A 16,427-nucleotide genomic window follows, 5' to 3' on the forward strand; every position below is an offset into this window, starting at 1 on the left:
CTCAAACATTATAATTAAATTTTTTGTGTAATTTATAGCACAAATAAGCATTACTGCGGATATAGATATTGAAGTTACAGATGCAGAACACGTTTGTATTCAGTCGTCGATAAAGAAAAATTTCAATAAAATGGGGACAATATATTAGCAAAAGAATCAGGGAGCCCCTTTTTCTGGAAAAAGAATCCCTGAAAAATATGTTATATATAGGTATATATACCAAGGGATACTAGATATATATAAAGGGCAAGGTTGGTCACACGGGATTTTATAAGCTTCAAGACTCGTGTTTCGCAAGGTCAATCTCATGATATCCTCCCCTGGAAGACATTGAGATGTAAAAGGAAAGCTATTATTATTCCTGTAAAAAAAAGGAAAAAAAAACAAGGATATCGAACAAAATTGTATAGGTTTGATAAAAGCTATCTCCTATTTGAAGAAGATGAAAACTGTTTCGACTTTTGGTTAATGAGAAACACTAATTCTCTGTTTTTTCGTCCATCATTAATTTCGCGTTTACAAACGACATTTATAACACATTGTCAATGATATGTGTAGCAAATATTTGAAATTATTTAATACATAATGAATAGTTTAATGCATAATGAGTAAAGAGAGATTAAATATTATATAATAATATATTTATATATTATATTTATATTTATATATATCATTAATACAGTTATTAAGTGTACTATGTTTTCAAGTTTAATAAATTATTAAGCAGCAATAATATATACTATTAAAACACATGTTAACAATTTTAAAAATTAGTGTTGGGAATAATAAAATCTATATATCTACATTATATTCATAGTAGAATATTTCTCAAAGCAATTATTTTTTTTTATTTTGTTTTTTTGAATAAGATATATATATGTTTAGTGTATATATAGTTAAGATTTACATTAAGATTATACGCGAACGACAGTCATACTTGATAACAAAATCTCAGATTTTTGTGTTTATTTAAAAGATTTGTGGAATGTGTTTGACGATGCAGTGGAAAATTAAAATCGATTTAAATCGCGATACAAAGATAATATTTGACATATCTCTTATTCTCTTCGTCATATTTGAAATTTTGTGAAAGGAAGATTGAAACCGATTCATTGTTTCCCTAGCAGAGATTGTCAAGCACCGCTTATAATAAACTTGTGCGAATAATAAATTCTTTCTTCCGCCCTTGAAATTACTTTAAGAGTAAAATTTATACGCGACAACATCTCTCTTGTGTAATCAAGATTTTATCTTTTTACGAGGAAAATATAATATATAGCGTTTGTGTAAGATATATTTAAAAGATTGACAAGAATGAAACGCATATATATATTGATACAAAGAATATGTATAAAAAAATGTCCCCATTTCAACAAGCTGTGCGAATAATAATTATCTAAATTTAATTAAAATCAGCATAGTATTTGACGTGATACTTTTTATAATCCTTTGTATATGAATCACGAATTGCAGAAAATATAATTATAAATAAAACATTGCAATGAAAAACATCGTCGTCGTTTTAATTAAATTTGCAGTATATACATTATATTCCAACTATAATTATAAAAGTTTAGTAATAAATTGTCGAATGTATTCCAAAGACAGCGACGGTGACATTGTTCCGTTTTCAAGTTAATTTACACTTGTCGAGCTGCAGATATAGATCGATGTAAGTCACCATCTACATCTACACATAAATCGTGCATCCACTGTTACATCCCGGAAATAGAAGGCAAACATGGAAAACAATGAGGGGATAGTGCTCCTTGGATAGGTCAATAACCGTTCACGTAATATCGAGAAGGGTCTCTATGCATATAATATCGACCCGCGGTCTAAGCTGATAATGTATTTTAACCCCACAAGAATATCTCGCACAAGAATACTCCGTAAACTCGAAAATGAATATTGGTCTAAGTTAGATTGCTAGCGGAGATTTCGAACAAACTTCATATTTTGGGCTTAACTAATGCCACAATGTTACCAAGCGGTCGCACTCAACATACACACATCGTCAACTTTAAATCTTAAATATAATAAGCATGTATCCATTTGAGCGTCGCCAATCTCTCCCCCAATCTTTTTACGACCGCATAAACTTCCAAGTTCTCGCTTAAAGTTTTTTTTTCTTGACAGAAACATCTTTTATGCAAATTCAAGGGAAAAGATATTTTGTCATTGTGGTTATAAAATTATCCTTTTAAGTTTTATCCTTATTTGAATTTACTTATAACTAAATCCGCAAAACGTGACTAGGCTTACACAAGGTCATTTAGTATCTATACTTCCTGTTACTTCTGTAATCCGTGATAATCACGATAATCATGATAATATTATGATTAAATATTGAAATGCGACTGAAACTGACACTATACAAAGTAATTATTTATTTATTATTTTTGACTGAATATCACGTATATTCAAATCTACATGGATATTCTATAAGCTAAGGCAATATGGAAAACGTGACTGACTGCAACAGATAACAGAAACGAATGTATCGCGTGTTATTCTCTATTTTCACATTGATTCACCGCTAATTATCTTAAAATCATTGTCGTAATTTTATTTGCATGTAAATTTGCTCTTTATCGTATATCTAATTGTATAGAATATAAAATATAAAAGTATTTAATTATCCCTTTCTCTCCCTTGTATATTTAAGTATGTTAATAATATTATGTTCTTTGTCTTTCTTATCTTATTGAATAATTTAATTTGGCTTTACTTTTTTATAATTTATAATCACTCACTCTCTCTCTCTCTCTCTCTCTCTCTTACTCCTTTTTACAAAATTTTTCACAAAAGATTCTTTCATTATGTATAATTTATACATTTATAAATTATAATAAATAATTATTATGAAAATATTATGATTTTTTGATGATTAAAATGCATAGCTGATACAAATCTTTTTACTAATCCAATCTGCAAAATTCAAAATATTGCGAGTACATTGAATTGATGGAGTAATGAAAGAGATAATCGTATGCATGCAATTCAAAATAAATTGGAATTTCTGTTTGCGAAATATTCCTCTTTATTATTATAAATATAAAATCGACAGCTCTTCAAACTTTTAAATTATTTAAGCTCCAAGTATTAAAGTTTTAAATAATCAAATATCCATTTGGAAAAGCAGAAACTGCTTACGTTTTTTATTTCTTCGCGTGTTTGATCCTCTTAGAAACATTTAAAAATCCGAATGCTCTGAGACTAACAATAAGAAGACTTCGTTTGAAGTCTATAGAATTCCTTTAAAAATTGAATAAAGAGACATTCGTCGGTCGAGACCAATTGGTAATGTGCGAATAGAAAGCTTTCTTTCGTGAAAAACGATTTGATCGATGCTCTGATACGGAGTAATTAGTTATTTTATAGTTTGATGAGCCGTTCCAGCTATAACTTGCGCAATTTACTCAGAGTTCAAAAGTCCTCTGGGATCTCTGTAATTATTTGGTGTTACTTCTGAAGCGATCGGACGAAACTAGACATGTACTTTTCCCCGAGCGACTCATTTGTTCGTCTAATCATTTACAAGGAAATTATACTAATCGGTTAGAAGTTTGTAATCGATTTACTATTTAACCAACTTACAGATTAACATTTCTAATTTTTATTTAAGAAATAGACAATTAAAAATATTAATCTAAAAATATTATAAAGTGATAAAAAGAATACATACCTAATATACATATAAAATAACGTATAAAATATACACGTATATGTAACATCAAAATGCTGTTGTTACAGCAGAAAAAACGTATGATGCAAACGTTGCATAGCTGATTATCCAGCTCATTGAACGATAGCTTTGTCAATGACTCTGACGTCATCGACATCTCGGATAAAAGCATGCTATTTTTTAATATCACATTTGGCCTTGAAATTCTTTCCCGTTTCCATCTTGTATCATGCCAAATCACATCTCCTACTTTTATAATAAGAAAGTTGCGTCATCAAAATATATGCGAGTATGTGTTTTAAGATAATTTATTTCTCACAATATTTATTACACACTGGATTTTTTGTTACACGTACTACGTTTGGAACATTATTCCTACGTACATTATATACGTTATGTATCAATGCGAATCTTCACTGAAAATAAATATATAATTCGCATAACTCTGTAATTTACTAATTAATTTAATTAATTTAAATCAATACAATAACTGATAAACGCGATATAGTGTTACAAACACGCGTATTTTTCCAAACGTAAATTTTGTTAGGAAAACAAGTTTATTTCGCACGAACATGTGGAAATTGCTACGCCTACGGATGTCAGGACCAGCGAAAGCCAAGAGTTAACTTGTGCAGGATGACGCGATGTAAATAAGACATCCGATATACATGTTTTTTTCTTTTCAGATTACAGTGAAATTAATGTGAAATTTTTCGAACATGCATGAAACTTTCTCACTAATATAGTGCATTTTATATTATATATTATATACATTTTTGTCGCGCACGAGATTCTGATTCGATTGTATAAGAAAATAAATCCGGAAACGGTGCCGCATTGTGTGATGTGATTATGGCTACCCCTCATGCGACGCGGAAAATGGAAATTAGCACGAATGACGGGGGAAGTCGAACCGTATAAAGAGTTAACGACTAAAAATATATCTCTAGGGGAAAGCTACGTCTTTTTTCCTTTGGGGTGTGTTTGATGAAAATGTCAGATTTTTAGGTTACGCTTTCACATCGTATATAGTCTGTGCATTTATACAGCTTATAGGTAAACATATTTTGCAACAAGATTAAAAAAGGGCATTCAATAAAAAAAAAAAATAAATAAATAAATAAAAATATATACAAAATCGAGAATAAAAACACTTGAGTATTTTATACAACATAGTTTCCCAATATACGTTGTTTTTGGGAATTTCAATGTTGAAGAGAATTTTATAATTTCTATTCGACAAAAACGAAATGCTGGTGCAAATGTTAAACCATTTCAATATTTTCGTTTTCATGTTATGAATGAATCATATAATTTCGTTAACGCAGCAATCTACACAATATTGGCAATAATATTTACGATTTTTTTTTAAAAGCTCACTTTTAATCATATAATTACGATTAATCGTACTTTTTTCTGTTCACAGACAGCAACTTTGTACTGGGAAATGCGCAGGTTCCGACGATCTATCCGATCGTTTATTGCTCCGATGGATTCTGCGAGCTGACAGGATTCGCGCGAGCGCAAATCATGCAGAAGGGCTGCGCTTGCAAGTTTCTCTACGGGCCGGAAACGAAGGAAGAAGAGAAAGCCATGATTGACAAGAGCCTCGAGAGCAAGACAGAATTGAAAATGGAAGTTGTCTTCTACAAGAAGAGCGGTAAGCTTACATTCCGATCTTTTATGAGAAAAGTTATTATTTACAAATAAAAACATATAATATTATTAGCAGTCAAACGTTCTATTATATTATAGTATTATACAATTTTATATAATATGGATAAAGAATGTAATAATTAGTGCGTTACGGTAAAAGTCGCAAAATCTTTACTAATCTCTGCGTACCAAGGATATTTCGAGCGCGATGAAGGAATACCGATTTGGTTATATTGAAGAATCTGATGTTTTTAAAGAAAACTCATCATGCAAAACTAAATGAAGCAATCTGGTGTCTGAGCGCCACTGGCACTTTTCACTTTTTTCTCGCGGAACGAGGAAAGTCAGTCTACGTTAAAGTTAACTGGGATGCGCCTTCCGCAATACTTTGTGTCATTACCTTGACCTTATTTATTTTTCCGATGATAGTTACTAACTAAATGATTCTATTGGTCGCAGTTGCGCAAATATAAATTAATTGTTGATTCACGCAAATTTTCGATATTATTTATTACGAAAAATATGCGTACATTTTCGATAAATTTTTTCCAAAAAGCTAGATTATTGTCCTGAATTATCGTTTATAACAAATTGTATGTGTTACATCCACAAACGTAAATAATAGCTCCAAATGTGTATCGATGAAAAACCAGCTTCCAACGAGAAAAGAATGTCTCGCAAATAAAGAATCAAAAGGAATGTGGCAGCAACGGGAATTCTCTTCTATATACGACGACATTTCTATTATAGACCTCACCGATATACGCACAATATTCGTAATAACTCCATTCTACCGGTAAACATTTAATAAAACGTTCTCTTTCATCGTATAATTACTGTGTTATATATATAAGAAAAAAATGGGAATTTAATATTTATTTGTTCACTTTATGTAATGCGTTTGACATTCAAAACAAAATTTTCAAAAAATAAAATTGACATAATTCATGATTTCTCATATGTCCTTTTTGTGTATGCGCGTGTGTTACATTGCACAATATATGATATAAATGTCAGAACTTATTATTGGAAAGGCGCTCTTACAATCAAATAATTCATTCGTTTCGTAACCCTTTGGACGTCTGCTCTAAAATTGATGACCGACCATATCATCTGGATTTCACTTGCTTTCGGTAAACGGTCCCTCTCGGGTTGCAGGAAGTCCATTCGATTGCCTACTCGACATTGTTCCGATAAAAAACGAGAAGGGCGACGTCGTTCTGTTCCTGGCCTCGCATAAAGACATCACACACACGAAGAACCTTCAGCTCTGTGAGTTGCACGATAGTGGTGAGTTCTAACCATGCTTCGCTGCTAAATAAATCGCAAGTGGATCGATTTTAATGAGGAATGATGCGTTCTCACGATGCGTCAAGTGCCAAAATATACGACTCGAATTTGCATCGCAGGATGGGTAGGAATTTGGCCCTTTACGTTTTTCTCTCACAACGCCGTTTCAACGATTCACACTTTGAGCACCGCGATCACGCAACACGCCGCACCAATTGCTATTGCAAGATCAAAGTTTGTGACCGAACATTAGTCGATGATTGGCCTGATACACTGAAAAATTCATATTCATTTTTTAATATCGCGCTTGTCAAGAGTCTTTGTTGCTTTGGATTATATTATCATTAATATGACTGTATTCAAATTGGATTTTTATGACATCAGTTGCAAAATTAATTAGATTGTATTAGTCGGTAACAAACTTTTTGCAGAATATCCACAGAACACAGAGTAATTCACTAATTGCAAAATAAGTCATTATACAGCAAGTTTTATTCTTCTTTTTATTTTATATATGCATATAATATATATATACATATATGTTATATATGTCGCTTTTTATAAAATATCAAATTTTTCTTGCGCAATGTTACATAGTTAAAAACATCTTAAGATAACAAAGATCCGGGAAAGGAGATTGTTTTCATCGAGAAATGCTTCCGTGAAATATTTACATACATTTCTTCTAACAATTTTTTTGCGAGATTTTTGTCTTACAAAACGCTTTGACGTGATTATATGCATATTCTTAACTCTAATAATGGCACAATTTACAATTTCAGACTCAAATGGCAATATCGACCCTGAGGCACCGCCTTCCAATTACGGTAGAAGAAGAAGTCGCGCCGTCCTTTATCAACTGTCAGGCCATTACAAACAGGACAATAAGCACAAAATTAAGCTAAACAATGTATGTTTATATATATTTTCAAAATTACTACTACTAATTTTCTTGCTTTTACAAACAAGAAAGTTCAAATTATAATAACAATATACATATATATTTTAATTAATAAAGTAATGCAAATTTAATGCTAATGTACACTATTTTATATTGTATTTTGCAAGTTAATAATTATTACATTTTATTTACGCAAATGAGATTGCTATTATATACATGTATATATAACTTGGAAAATTAACTTGCTATTATATACACACACACACACATATATATATATATATATATATATATATATATATAAAATAGGAAATTAGTTTTCCAAGTTATAATACATATTAAGTTAATTTGCATTTAAAATTATATTATATATATATATATATATATATATCTTTTCTTAAATTTTGAATGCAAACTAACTTGGAAAAACTAATATTTATAATAATGTAATATTGTGTAATGCTAATTATTTGAAATTTCGATCGATTTTTATAAATAACACAAACTGAATATTGGTATGAATTTTTTTAAGTAATAATCAGCAATTCAAACAATTTTATTATCTATTGAACAAAATTTTGATATGTACCTTATTAACGGCACATGTCATAATGACATTTTTACACTCATTCAATTTCTATACTCAATCAAGAACATTGAACATAATTCTCTTAAATATTTTTGTGATTCTATCTCTGAGATGGTGTAAATCTCTGATTTTCACACATCATCAATCTCTAATTTTTACATAACATGTTCATGTGTCCCAATAAGAAAGCTCGCCTAAATCATTGTTGACAAGCCTAATTGTGTCTTATGGTCGGCCGAGCATAAATCTGTCATCCTCGTTCAAAGATGGTTTAGGTGAGTTTTCTTATGAGAACATGTGAAAAATGTTGTGTAATTATTGTGAAAATCGGAGATTTACGCCATTTCAGAGATAGAATCATAAAAACAATTGCAGGAATTACGCCAGATATTTTGGATCGAGAGTATAGAAATTGAATGAGTGTAAAAATTCCATTGACATGTGTGAGTATTGAAATTTGCCATGCTAATGCGCACATATCGAAATTTACTGAATACGTAATAAAACTGTTTGAGTTGCTGATTATTACGGAAAAAAATTCATACCAATATTCAGTTTGTGTTATTTATAATAATCGATCGAAACCCTATTATTTATTCTTGAACCTCCTGTATATATAAGCTTTTTAAAAAAGATAAATACCAACAGGAGAAGCTTTTTTTCTTCTTCAAATAATTAGCGTTTACATAATATTGCCTTATTTTAATTGTTAATCTTCCAAATTAGTTTGCATTCAAAATTAAATAATGCAAATAAATATTTTTCAATGGTTTAGTGAAATGATAAAGAAAGAAGTTTTGAAATTATTATTCATGACGTTATTATTCGACATATAACGCCGAAAAATGTAATATTATTTAGAATGTTAAAAATCTTTTTTTCCATTGCATTATATTCTAGACGCTTCTACATTCAACTGAACCGCCTTTACCAGAATACAAAACGACGGCGATCAAAAAGTCGCAATTTATTCTTAGTCATTACGGTGGTTTCAAATCTTGCTGGGACTGGCTGATCCTCATCGCAACCTTTTACGTGGCAATAATCGTTCCCTATAACGCGAGCTTCATCAACACCGATAGGCCTACCATGGTCAGTGACGTTGTCGTCGAAGCGCTCTTCATTATCGGTGAGTATCTCCTACCTCCAATTCTCGATCCTCTCATGCCCTTTAGACCTCTCTTTATCCCTTCGTCTTCCCGAGACTCTCGCTTAAATCCTTTAAAATCGCGTTTTACCAGATAAACGGATTTGTTATCTAAAAAAGATATGCGATCTTGAAGCTTTTATTTCGAAACGCTGATGAACGAAATTGTAAGTCAGTTAAAAGTTATTAAGAAATTAATTAGTTTTCTACTTTCAATACCCTTTTCGATTTAACATCAGCATATTACGCGGATACATTATATAAAATTAAATAATATATTAATAATATATTAAATTAAATATAATTAAGCATTTTATGTTATAAACAATTACATAAGAGAAGAAAACATACATGCTAAATAAACAAATCAAGATCTCTAATATAGTTATCACATAATAGACATATCGATTGCTCTCGTTATTCTGGCATAATATTTCCGGAAAGGAAACGAATAGAAAGTCTTCCTTTCATTCAATTGGCAACACGTGGAGCTCGTTAAGCCAGGAGAAGCGATCAGGAGAAACCACCCTCTTTTTTACTCTATCTTGCGTTATAACGATAGTGGCTTTCGATTCAATTGTCACGGCAGCCTCTCTTGGATGGAAACGCACTAGAAATATATTTATCTGTAACAATTGATTTACATCATGATATCCGCGAGATACAATCATGACGTCGTTTCCTTCGTTTTGCTGACAAATGAAACCCTTCAAATGTACTTTCCGTAAAATTCTTTTAATTATATAGATGACGAAGTGTGCTAAAAAAAGATAAATACTGAAAAAGCAATTCACGTGTTTAAACATATATTCAAATCAATTCAGTGAGCAAGGTCTTACATCTCAACCATATTTAAAAAAAGAGTTAATGAAATACGTCAATTATAAGGAAATTTAATTGCGATGAAAAGGAAAGAAGCGCCTTTGCCTTTGGAAAATCGTTTGACAGTGGGATTATAATGCCGATCCTTTGATTACATTTTTTCAATTGTTTGCGATATTGAATCTGCAGGCTAATTCTGGAATGTTGGTGTAAGCGTTTCCGCAATATTAATCACGAATACTATATCGATGGTTGTTATGAACTTCAATAAATAAACAACACAAGCGTTTTCAATGTATTCTCGCTAGTCCAATATCAATTTTTAACTGTCAGACAAAATTGCGTTGTCATAAAATTAAACGAGGTGGATCAAATTCACATTAAAAATTGTCCGCATTATGCATTGAAATAAACTTTTTGCATTTATTTTCAACCTGCGCTACACAAAATATTTTGTATGATGGATTTTCCATAACAAGTTTCAGAATATTTTTAAGTATTAATATGAAATCAATACATAGCGATATTTCTCGTATCGGCGTACAATATGTAAAATATCAACGGTCTGCAACTTTTAAACGAAGTTACTTTTGCTAAGTGGACGTGGGACGCTATTTTCGCGGCTAAAATTTAATTTGCAAACGGGATTAAAAGGTATTCATCGCACAAAGCCAAAGTTTCGTTCGACTGCTTGATACGTTCGCGCGAGCAGAAACTCGACAGGACAACAAGCAGGAAAGCCTCTTCTTCGGTTGAGATTTAGTTAGATAGTGTATAGACACAGATTCCACATTTACATTCGCTCGCAATTACGATTATTATCACGACTCGTCGGAATCAATATTTACTGTTCCATAAAATATGTTTAATTGACTTTTTATAAACAGATGTTTAGCGATATTCAAACGAAAAGCTTCATCGAAAGGTCGTCATTGCAATTTGTTTAAAGAGGGACTTCAAACTAATTAAAATTATTGAAACGTAAAAGAGTGCTATTTAATTTAAAAATACTTTAATTAAAGTCTTTTAGTTTATAAAAATCTGCCTTGTTTGTTTTTTTCTGTGTTAATAATTTTCGATATGGATTTATGCTACACTCGAATCATCGTAATAAGACATTGTCTCGCGCTTCTGAAAGATTTTGATCGAAAGATTGTATTCATCCCAAATGTATACTCCATTATTCTTCCACAGATATTCTTTTAAACTTCAGAACAACGTACGTGAGTAGAAAGGGCGAAGTGGTCAGCAATAGCAAAAGCATCGCCGTAAATTACGTAAAAGGCTGGTTCTTTGTTGATCTCGTAGCAGCATTGCCGTTTGATTTTCTCTATGCTTCAGACGTTTACAGCAGCGAGGTTGGTATATCTTCATCCGCTTACAGATAGATTTATGAACTAGCCCATTAACTTCTTGCAGAAAGTAGACTTTAAGCATAGTAGGTTCTTCTGTAAAATTTAATTCGCAATCTTCTCCGAGAGATTGGTTTTAAAACTTTATAGCGCACACTAATCATTATATTTAATTAATCCATTTTAATAATAACGCTTAGAAATCAAATCGATAAAACAATGTTTGCCTAAAACAGTGTAAATTGAATTTTTTTCAATTGGGAGTTTGGTGAAATTTAATACATAGAGCGGGGACCGCTTAGTATTATATGCATCCTAATATCAGTTTTGTGGTAATTACCAATTTTGAATTTCCGCTAGGCATGGACCCAACGAAGAGAGGCGGAGCTTAATTAATTTTGCACATGTGTAATAGAAATTCAATACCTTATATATCAAGATCAATTATTAGATTTTTAATTGATCTTGTTTGCATATCACAAAATTAATTATTAATTATTATAGATCCTAATAAAATAATTAATTCTAACATAAGGTATCGACTATCGCTTACACATTTTTTCTTGATCGATTTTTTTTTACAGGATACAGCACACAGTAACATCCATTTAGTGAAGCTCACAAGATTACTGAGACTCGCGCGTCTATTACAAAAAATGGATAGATATTCGCAATATAGCGCGGTAATATTAACGATGCTTATGCTTTTTTTCATTTTGGTCGCGCATTGGTTAGCTTGTATCTGGTATGTCATCGCCGAAAAGGAGAGATTACGAAACGATAAAGATTGGGACTTAGGTGAGTTTTCTATAACAACTTTAATATATTATTTAAAATAATTGCAAAATTGTACATACAGTACCGGCCAAAAATATATCATCTTTAGGATTTTTGAACATAAATTTAATTTAATTTACTTACTTATAAAATTAAGTTTTTATATTATTTTATGAAAAATATTTTATTCGGTAAGTTGTATTTACTATCAAAACATATATTATGATATTATATAATTGTCCATGCACTTTGAATAAAATTATACTCAAAAATATTAAAGGTGATATATTTTTGGCCGGTACTGTATACATATATATATTCTCTAAATTTCTTAGAGTGATAATACACTCGAAAAATTGAGCAACTCGTTGAATCACTCGAGTCAGTAACTCTTCATTCATATGAAAATTTTTCATTTTTTGTTGGAGAGTAAATTTTCACTCTGCAAAAGAAAGTAAAAAATGTATTCTTTATTTTTAGATTAATTTTTACTCTATACATTGAATATTTTTATTCTAATAATGTGAAATGAATATTTTCATTTACAATGAAGCGTATGTACATGAATCTGCCATTAGCAAGTACATTGTCTCGTTGTCTCTCGACATTGTTATTATTTCGTCGCGCATGTACTTGATACGACATATTTGAGTCCCTTGATAAGATTATGGTAATTATTTACCTTGAGGAACCACCTTCCGATTTTAATGACCTTGACATATATTATCAAGGTCATCACCTTGAGTAAGGTTCTGAAAAATTTAACTGGCGCTCGTTTTTTAATAAAAAGTTATTAACAAAAATGTATAATTAACAATATATAATTTTCGGACACCGTGTGTCCGCGCTTTCGTATTATATTATTATATTGTATCGCTAAGAATAATAAGTCGTGTTTGTTTATCTTTTTTACTGAAATCTTACTTCTATATTCGTGACGTTTCTTGTTTTTTTTTATTATTATATATACTCATCCTTCACATTACTCTCTTACTACGTTAATAATTTTGATTTCACTTTGCATGGAACAGTATAAATGTGATATGTAGTATATATAAGCTATATATTGATATGCGTTTACACGAATTTCTTAATATGACGCACAATTTTGATTTTTTTATGGAATTTTTTGTGTGAAAAGAAAGTTATTCGTGGATCTATTTATTTAAATATACATTGAATGCATGGGATTCCGTCCCTTTATCTGCATCTTCATCCCACTAAAAACTAATCCAACCCAATCTGTGTTTGAGTCATGAAATAGATTTTGCTTCATAACACAGCTTAGGTTGGGTTAGTTTTTTAGTGGGATGGGAGTGCAGGGGGAGAGGCGGAGCCCCTCCCTCGCCCACGCATTCAATGTATCATATTTAAATAAATAGATCCATTAAAAGTACGTTTTATTAAAGTATACATGATGTGAAAAAGTTGTGTTCTATTTATGAAACTTTTTTGTTAATAACTTTTTAATAAAAAACGAGTGCTGACTAAAACATTCAACACCCTACTCAGAGTGATCTTCATAATATATGTCAAGGTCCTTGAAATCGGGAGGTGGTTCCTTAAGGTAAATAATTACCAAGATTATTTACAAAGATTATTAAAACTACACAAATATATATAAACTAAAATTGACATATAAAAAGTCAGAACTATACATGTCTATGTCAGAATTGACATTTACATATATATATATGTCAATTGTAGTATATGTATTTAGTCTATATGTAGTCTATATATAGTCTTTGTAATTTTTATAAATATAAAGAATGATGTTTAGGCTAAAAATTATTTTGAAACCTAACACTACGTTTACTATATGTTGAAAGTTAACAGTTATTACTTTTGTAGAAATTGAATTTTCTTGAACTACTTATAAGCGACAGTATTTTCACTATTGCTTAAAGTGAATATTCACTTGTTAGGGTTAAATTTCACTCTAAAAAATTTAGAGAGATACACGGCATTTATACGGAGAGTCATAAAATTTTTACGCGAAATGTACAACACGTACATGGAATTAGATTGCCTTCAAAGGTAAGCACGTGCCTAAAATATATTGGAACTAATCGGAAGATAGCTCGTGATAAGAATTGTATCACACTATCTACCACTATCTACCATTACTATCTTAAGAAAACATTCACATTCGATACAGCATCGCGAGTAGCTTTGTAACATAGAAATCCTATCGATACGAAAACTCATGCATAAAATTTGCAGGGGAATTGTTTCTCAACAATTGTTGAGAAAATGTTCCTACGAAAGAATTACGTTTTCTAACAGAAATAGAAATAGGTAAAATAAATTCTACAAAAAAATGTTATGTTCTAATTTTATCTCTTATAAAAATAAATATAAAAGAGTGCTAATATAAGAATGATAAGAAAATAATAAAGGAATAATAAAAATATAAAAATTAATATTTATACAGACAGATAATTTTATCAAATTATATAAAAATATGTTAGAACTTTAAAATGATATAGAGAAGAATTTTCAACGATCGTATTAGAGATCAAACTAAAACGTCGAAATTATTATTAATCTGTTCTAGGCTGGATACATACTCTGGCTGAGAGATTGAAAATATCTGTGCAAAATGTTACGCATACAGAGAGCTATATAACGGCATTATATTTTACTTGTAGTAGTTTAACTTCCGTAGGGTTCGGCAATGTTTCGGCAAATACATTTTCAGAAAAGTTTTTTTCTATTTGCACAATGTTAATTGGTGGTAAGTCCTGTTTTATTTAATATAATGAAATTAACACAAGTTATTTATATAATGTATTGATATATTGATAACAAAGTATTATAAATTTTGCCATACGCTAATTAATTGAAGATTATCTCTAGTTTTGGTATTTCAATGGCATGTAATATGTGTAATGTAATACGAGCAATCGCTCGCATAAATGTTACATATTTGATTATATTGCGTTATATTGTGCGATTTGCGTTTCAGCTCTTATGCATGCCGTGGTATTCGGTAATGTTACTGCAATTATTCAAAGAATGTACTCTAGAAGATCCTTGTATCAAACAAAGTTACGAGATCTTAAAGACTTTCTAGTTTTACATCAGATCCCAGAAGAGCTCAAACAGCGAATGCAGGATTACTTTCAGACCATTTGGTCGTTAAATCACGGTATCGACATACACGAGGTAAAATCGCGCTGCTCTTCTTTTGGTCAGATCTTTTCAATTAAAATGTTCTAGTATATATGGGAATAAAGTTTAAATGTTACATACATTATATACATTAAAAGAAATAATTTAAAACTTGTTAATACAACAATTGTTATTATCACAAAACGAAATAACTCTTGCGCAGACCCTCAAACAATTTCCCGAGGAGTTGCGAGGAGATGTTTCGATGCATCTTCATCGTGAGATTTTAAATTTACCCATATTCGAAACCGCCTCTCAAGGATGTCTAAAGCTACTCTCGCTTCATATTAGAAATAACTTTTGCGCTCCCGGCGAATTTCTCATCCACAAAGGCGATGCGCTTTCTTACATCTATTACCTGTGTAACGGATCTATGGAGGTTGTGCAAAATGACATGGTGGTCGCAATTTTAGGTAAATTATAACGAACACAAATCAATATCAGTGTTTAACGCAATTCATTTTTTCACAACTAATAATAGTCGCCTTTATCGTCAGTCATTGATAATGCTTGGAATTTCACAGATTTTGTTACAATATAATTTCAAATTCAAATTAGGATTTTTTTTAATTGATTCATGCATATGTTTATTTTGTGAACAAGCTTTTGGTATAATTTTTTTATTTTTTTAAGGAAAGGGCGATTTGGTGGGTTGCGATATAAACGTTCATCTGCAATATGGAAATAATGGTGGAGGCACAACCGGAACTGGTTCAGTTGACGTCGTAGTAAAATCTAGTTGCGACGTCAAAGCATTAACATATTGTGATTTGAAATGTATACACATGCAAGGTTTAGTCGAGGTCCTCCGACTGTACCCCGAGTATCAACATGAGTTTGCGCATGATATACAACACGATCTTACATATAATTTGCGCGAAGGTTACGAAGCAGAGGTAATTAACTCTATGTACTTATATAAAAAAAAAAAAAAAAAAAAAGGATAGAAAATTGCTTGCATCAGATATTACGTCAGTTACTAAAAGCGAAGAAAATTAGTATATTTAGAGAAGAATGGTTTTACGATA

At 30.8% G+C, this 16,427-nt stretch overlaps 1 protein-coding gene across 4 annotated transcripts in view; it reads left to right on the forward strand.

Moving 5' to 3' along the window:
- Window positions 1-16,427, forward strand: part of Elk (Eag-like K[+] channel) — a 31,398-nt gene that overhangs the window by 6,719 nt on the left and 8,252 nt on the right. For 3 of the 4 annotated variants that reach the window (XM_072887237.1, XM_072887239.1, XM_072887238.1), the window contains exons 3-12: window positions 5,118-5,351; window positions 6,506-6,637; window positions 7,420-7,547; window positions 9,028-9,256; window positions 11,291-11,454; window positions 12,033-12,246; window positions 14,783-14,962; window positions 15,194-15,393; window positions 15,563-15,812; window positions 16,033-16,295. In XM_072887237.1, coding sequence (XP_072743338.1) covers window positions 5,118-5,351; window positions 6,506-6,637; window positions 7,420-7,547; window positions 9,028-9,256; window positions 11,291-11,454; window positions 12,033-12,246; window positions 14,783-14,962; window positions 15,194-15,393; window positions 15,563-15,812; window positions 16,033-16,295 — 1,994 coding nt within the window. The remainder of the gene's footprint in view (window positions 1-5,117; window positions 5,352-6,505; window positions 6,638-7,419; window positions 7,548-9,027; window positions 9,257-11,290; window positions 11,455-12,032; window positions 12,247-14,782; window positions 14,963-15,193; window positions 15,394-15,562; window positions 15,813-16,032; window positions 16,296-16,427) is intronic. The other variant, XM_072887240.1, reaches the window with a different exon arrangement.

This window comes from Anoplolepis gracilipes, chromosome 2 (assembly GCF_047496725.1).
Source record: "Anoplolepis gracilipes chromosome 2, ASM4749672v1, whole genome shotgun sequence".
Lineage (NCBI taxonomy): Eukaryota > Metazoa > Arthropoda > Insecta > Hymenoptera > Formicidae > Anoplolepis > Anoplolepis gracilipes.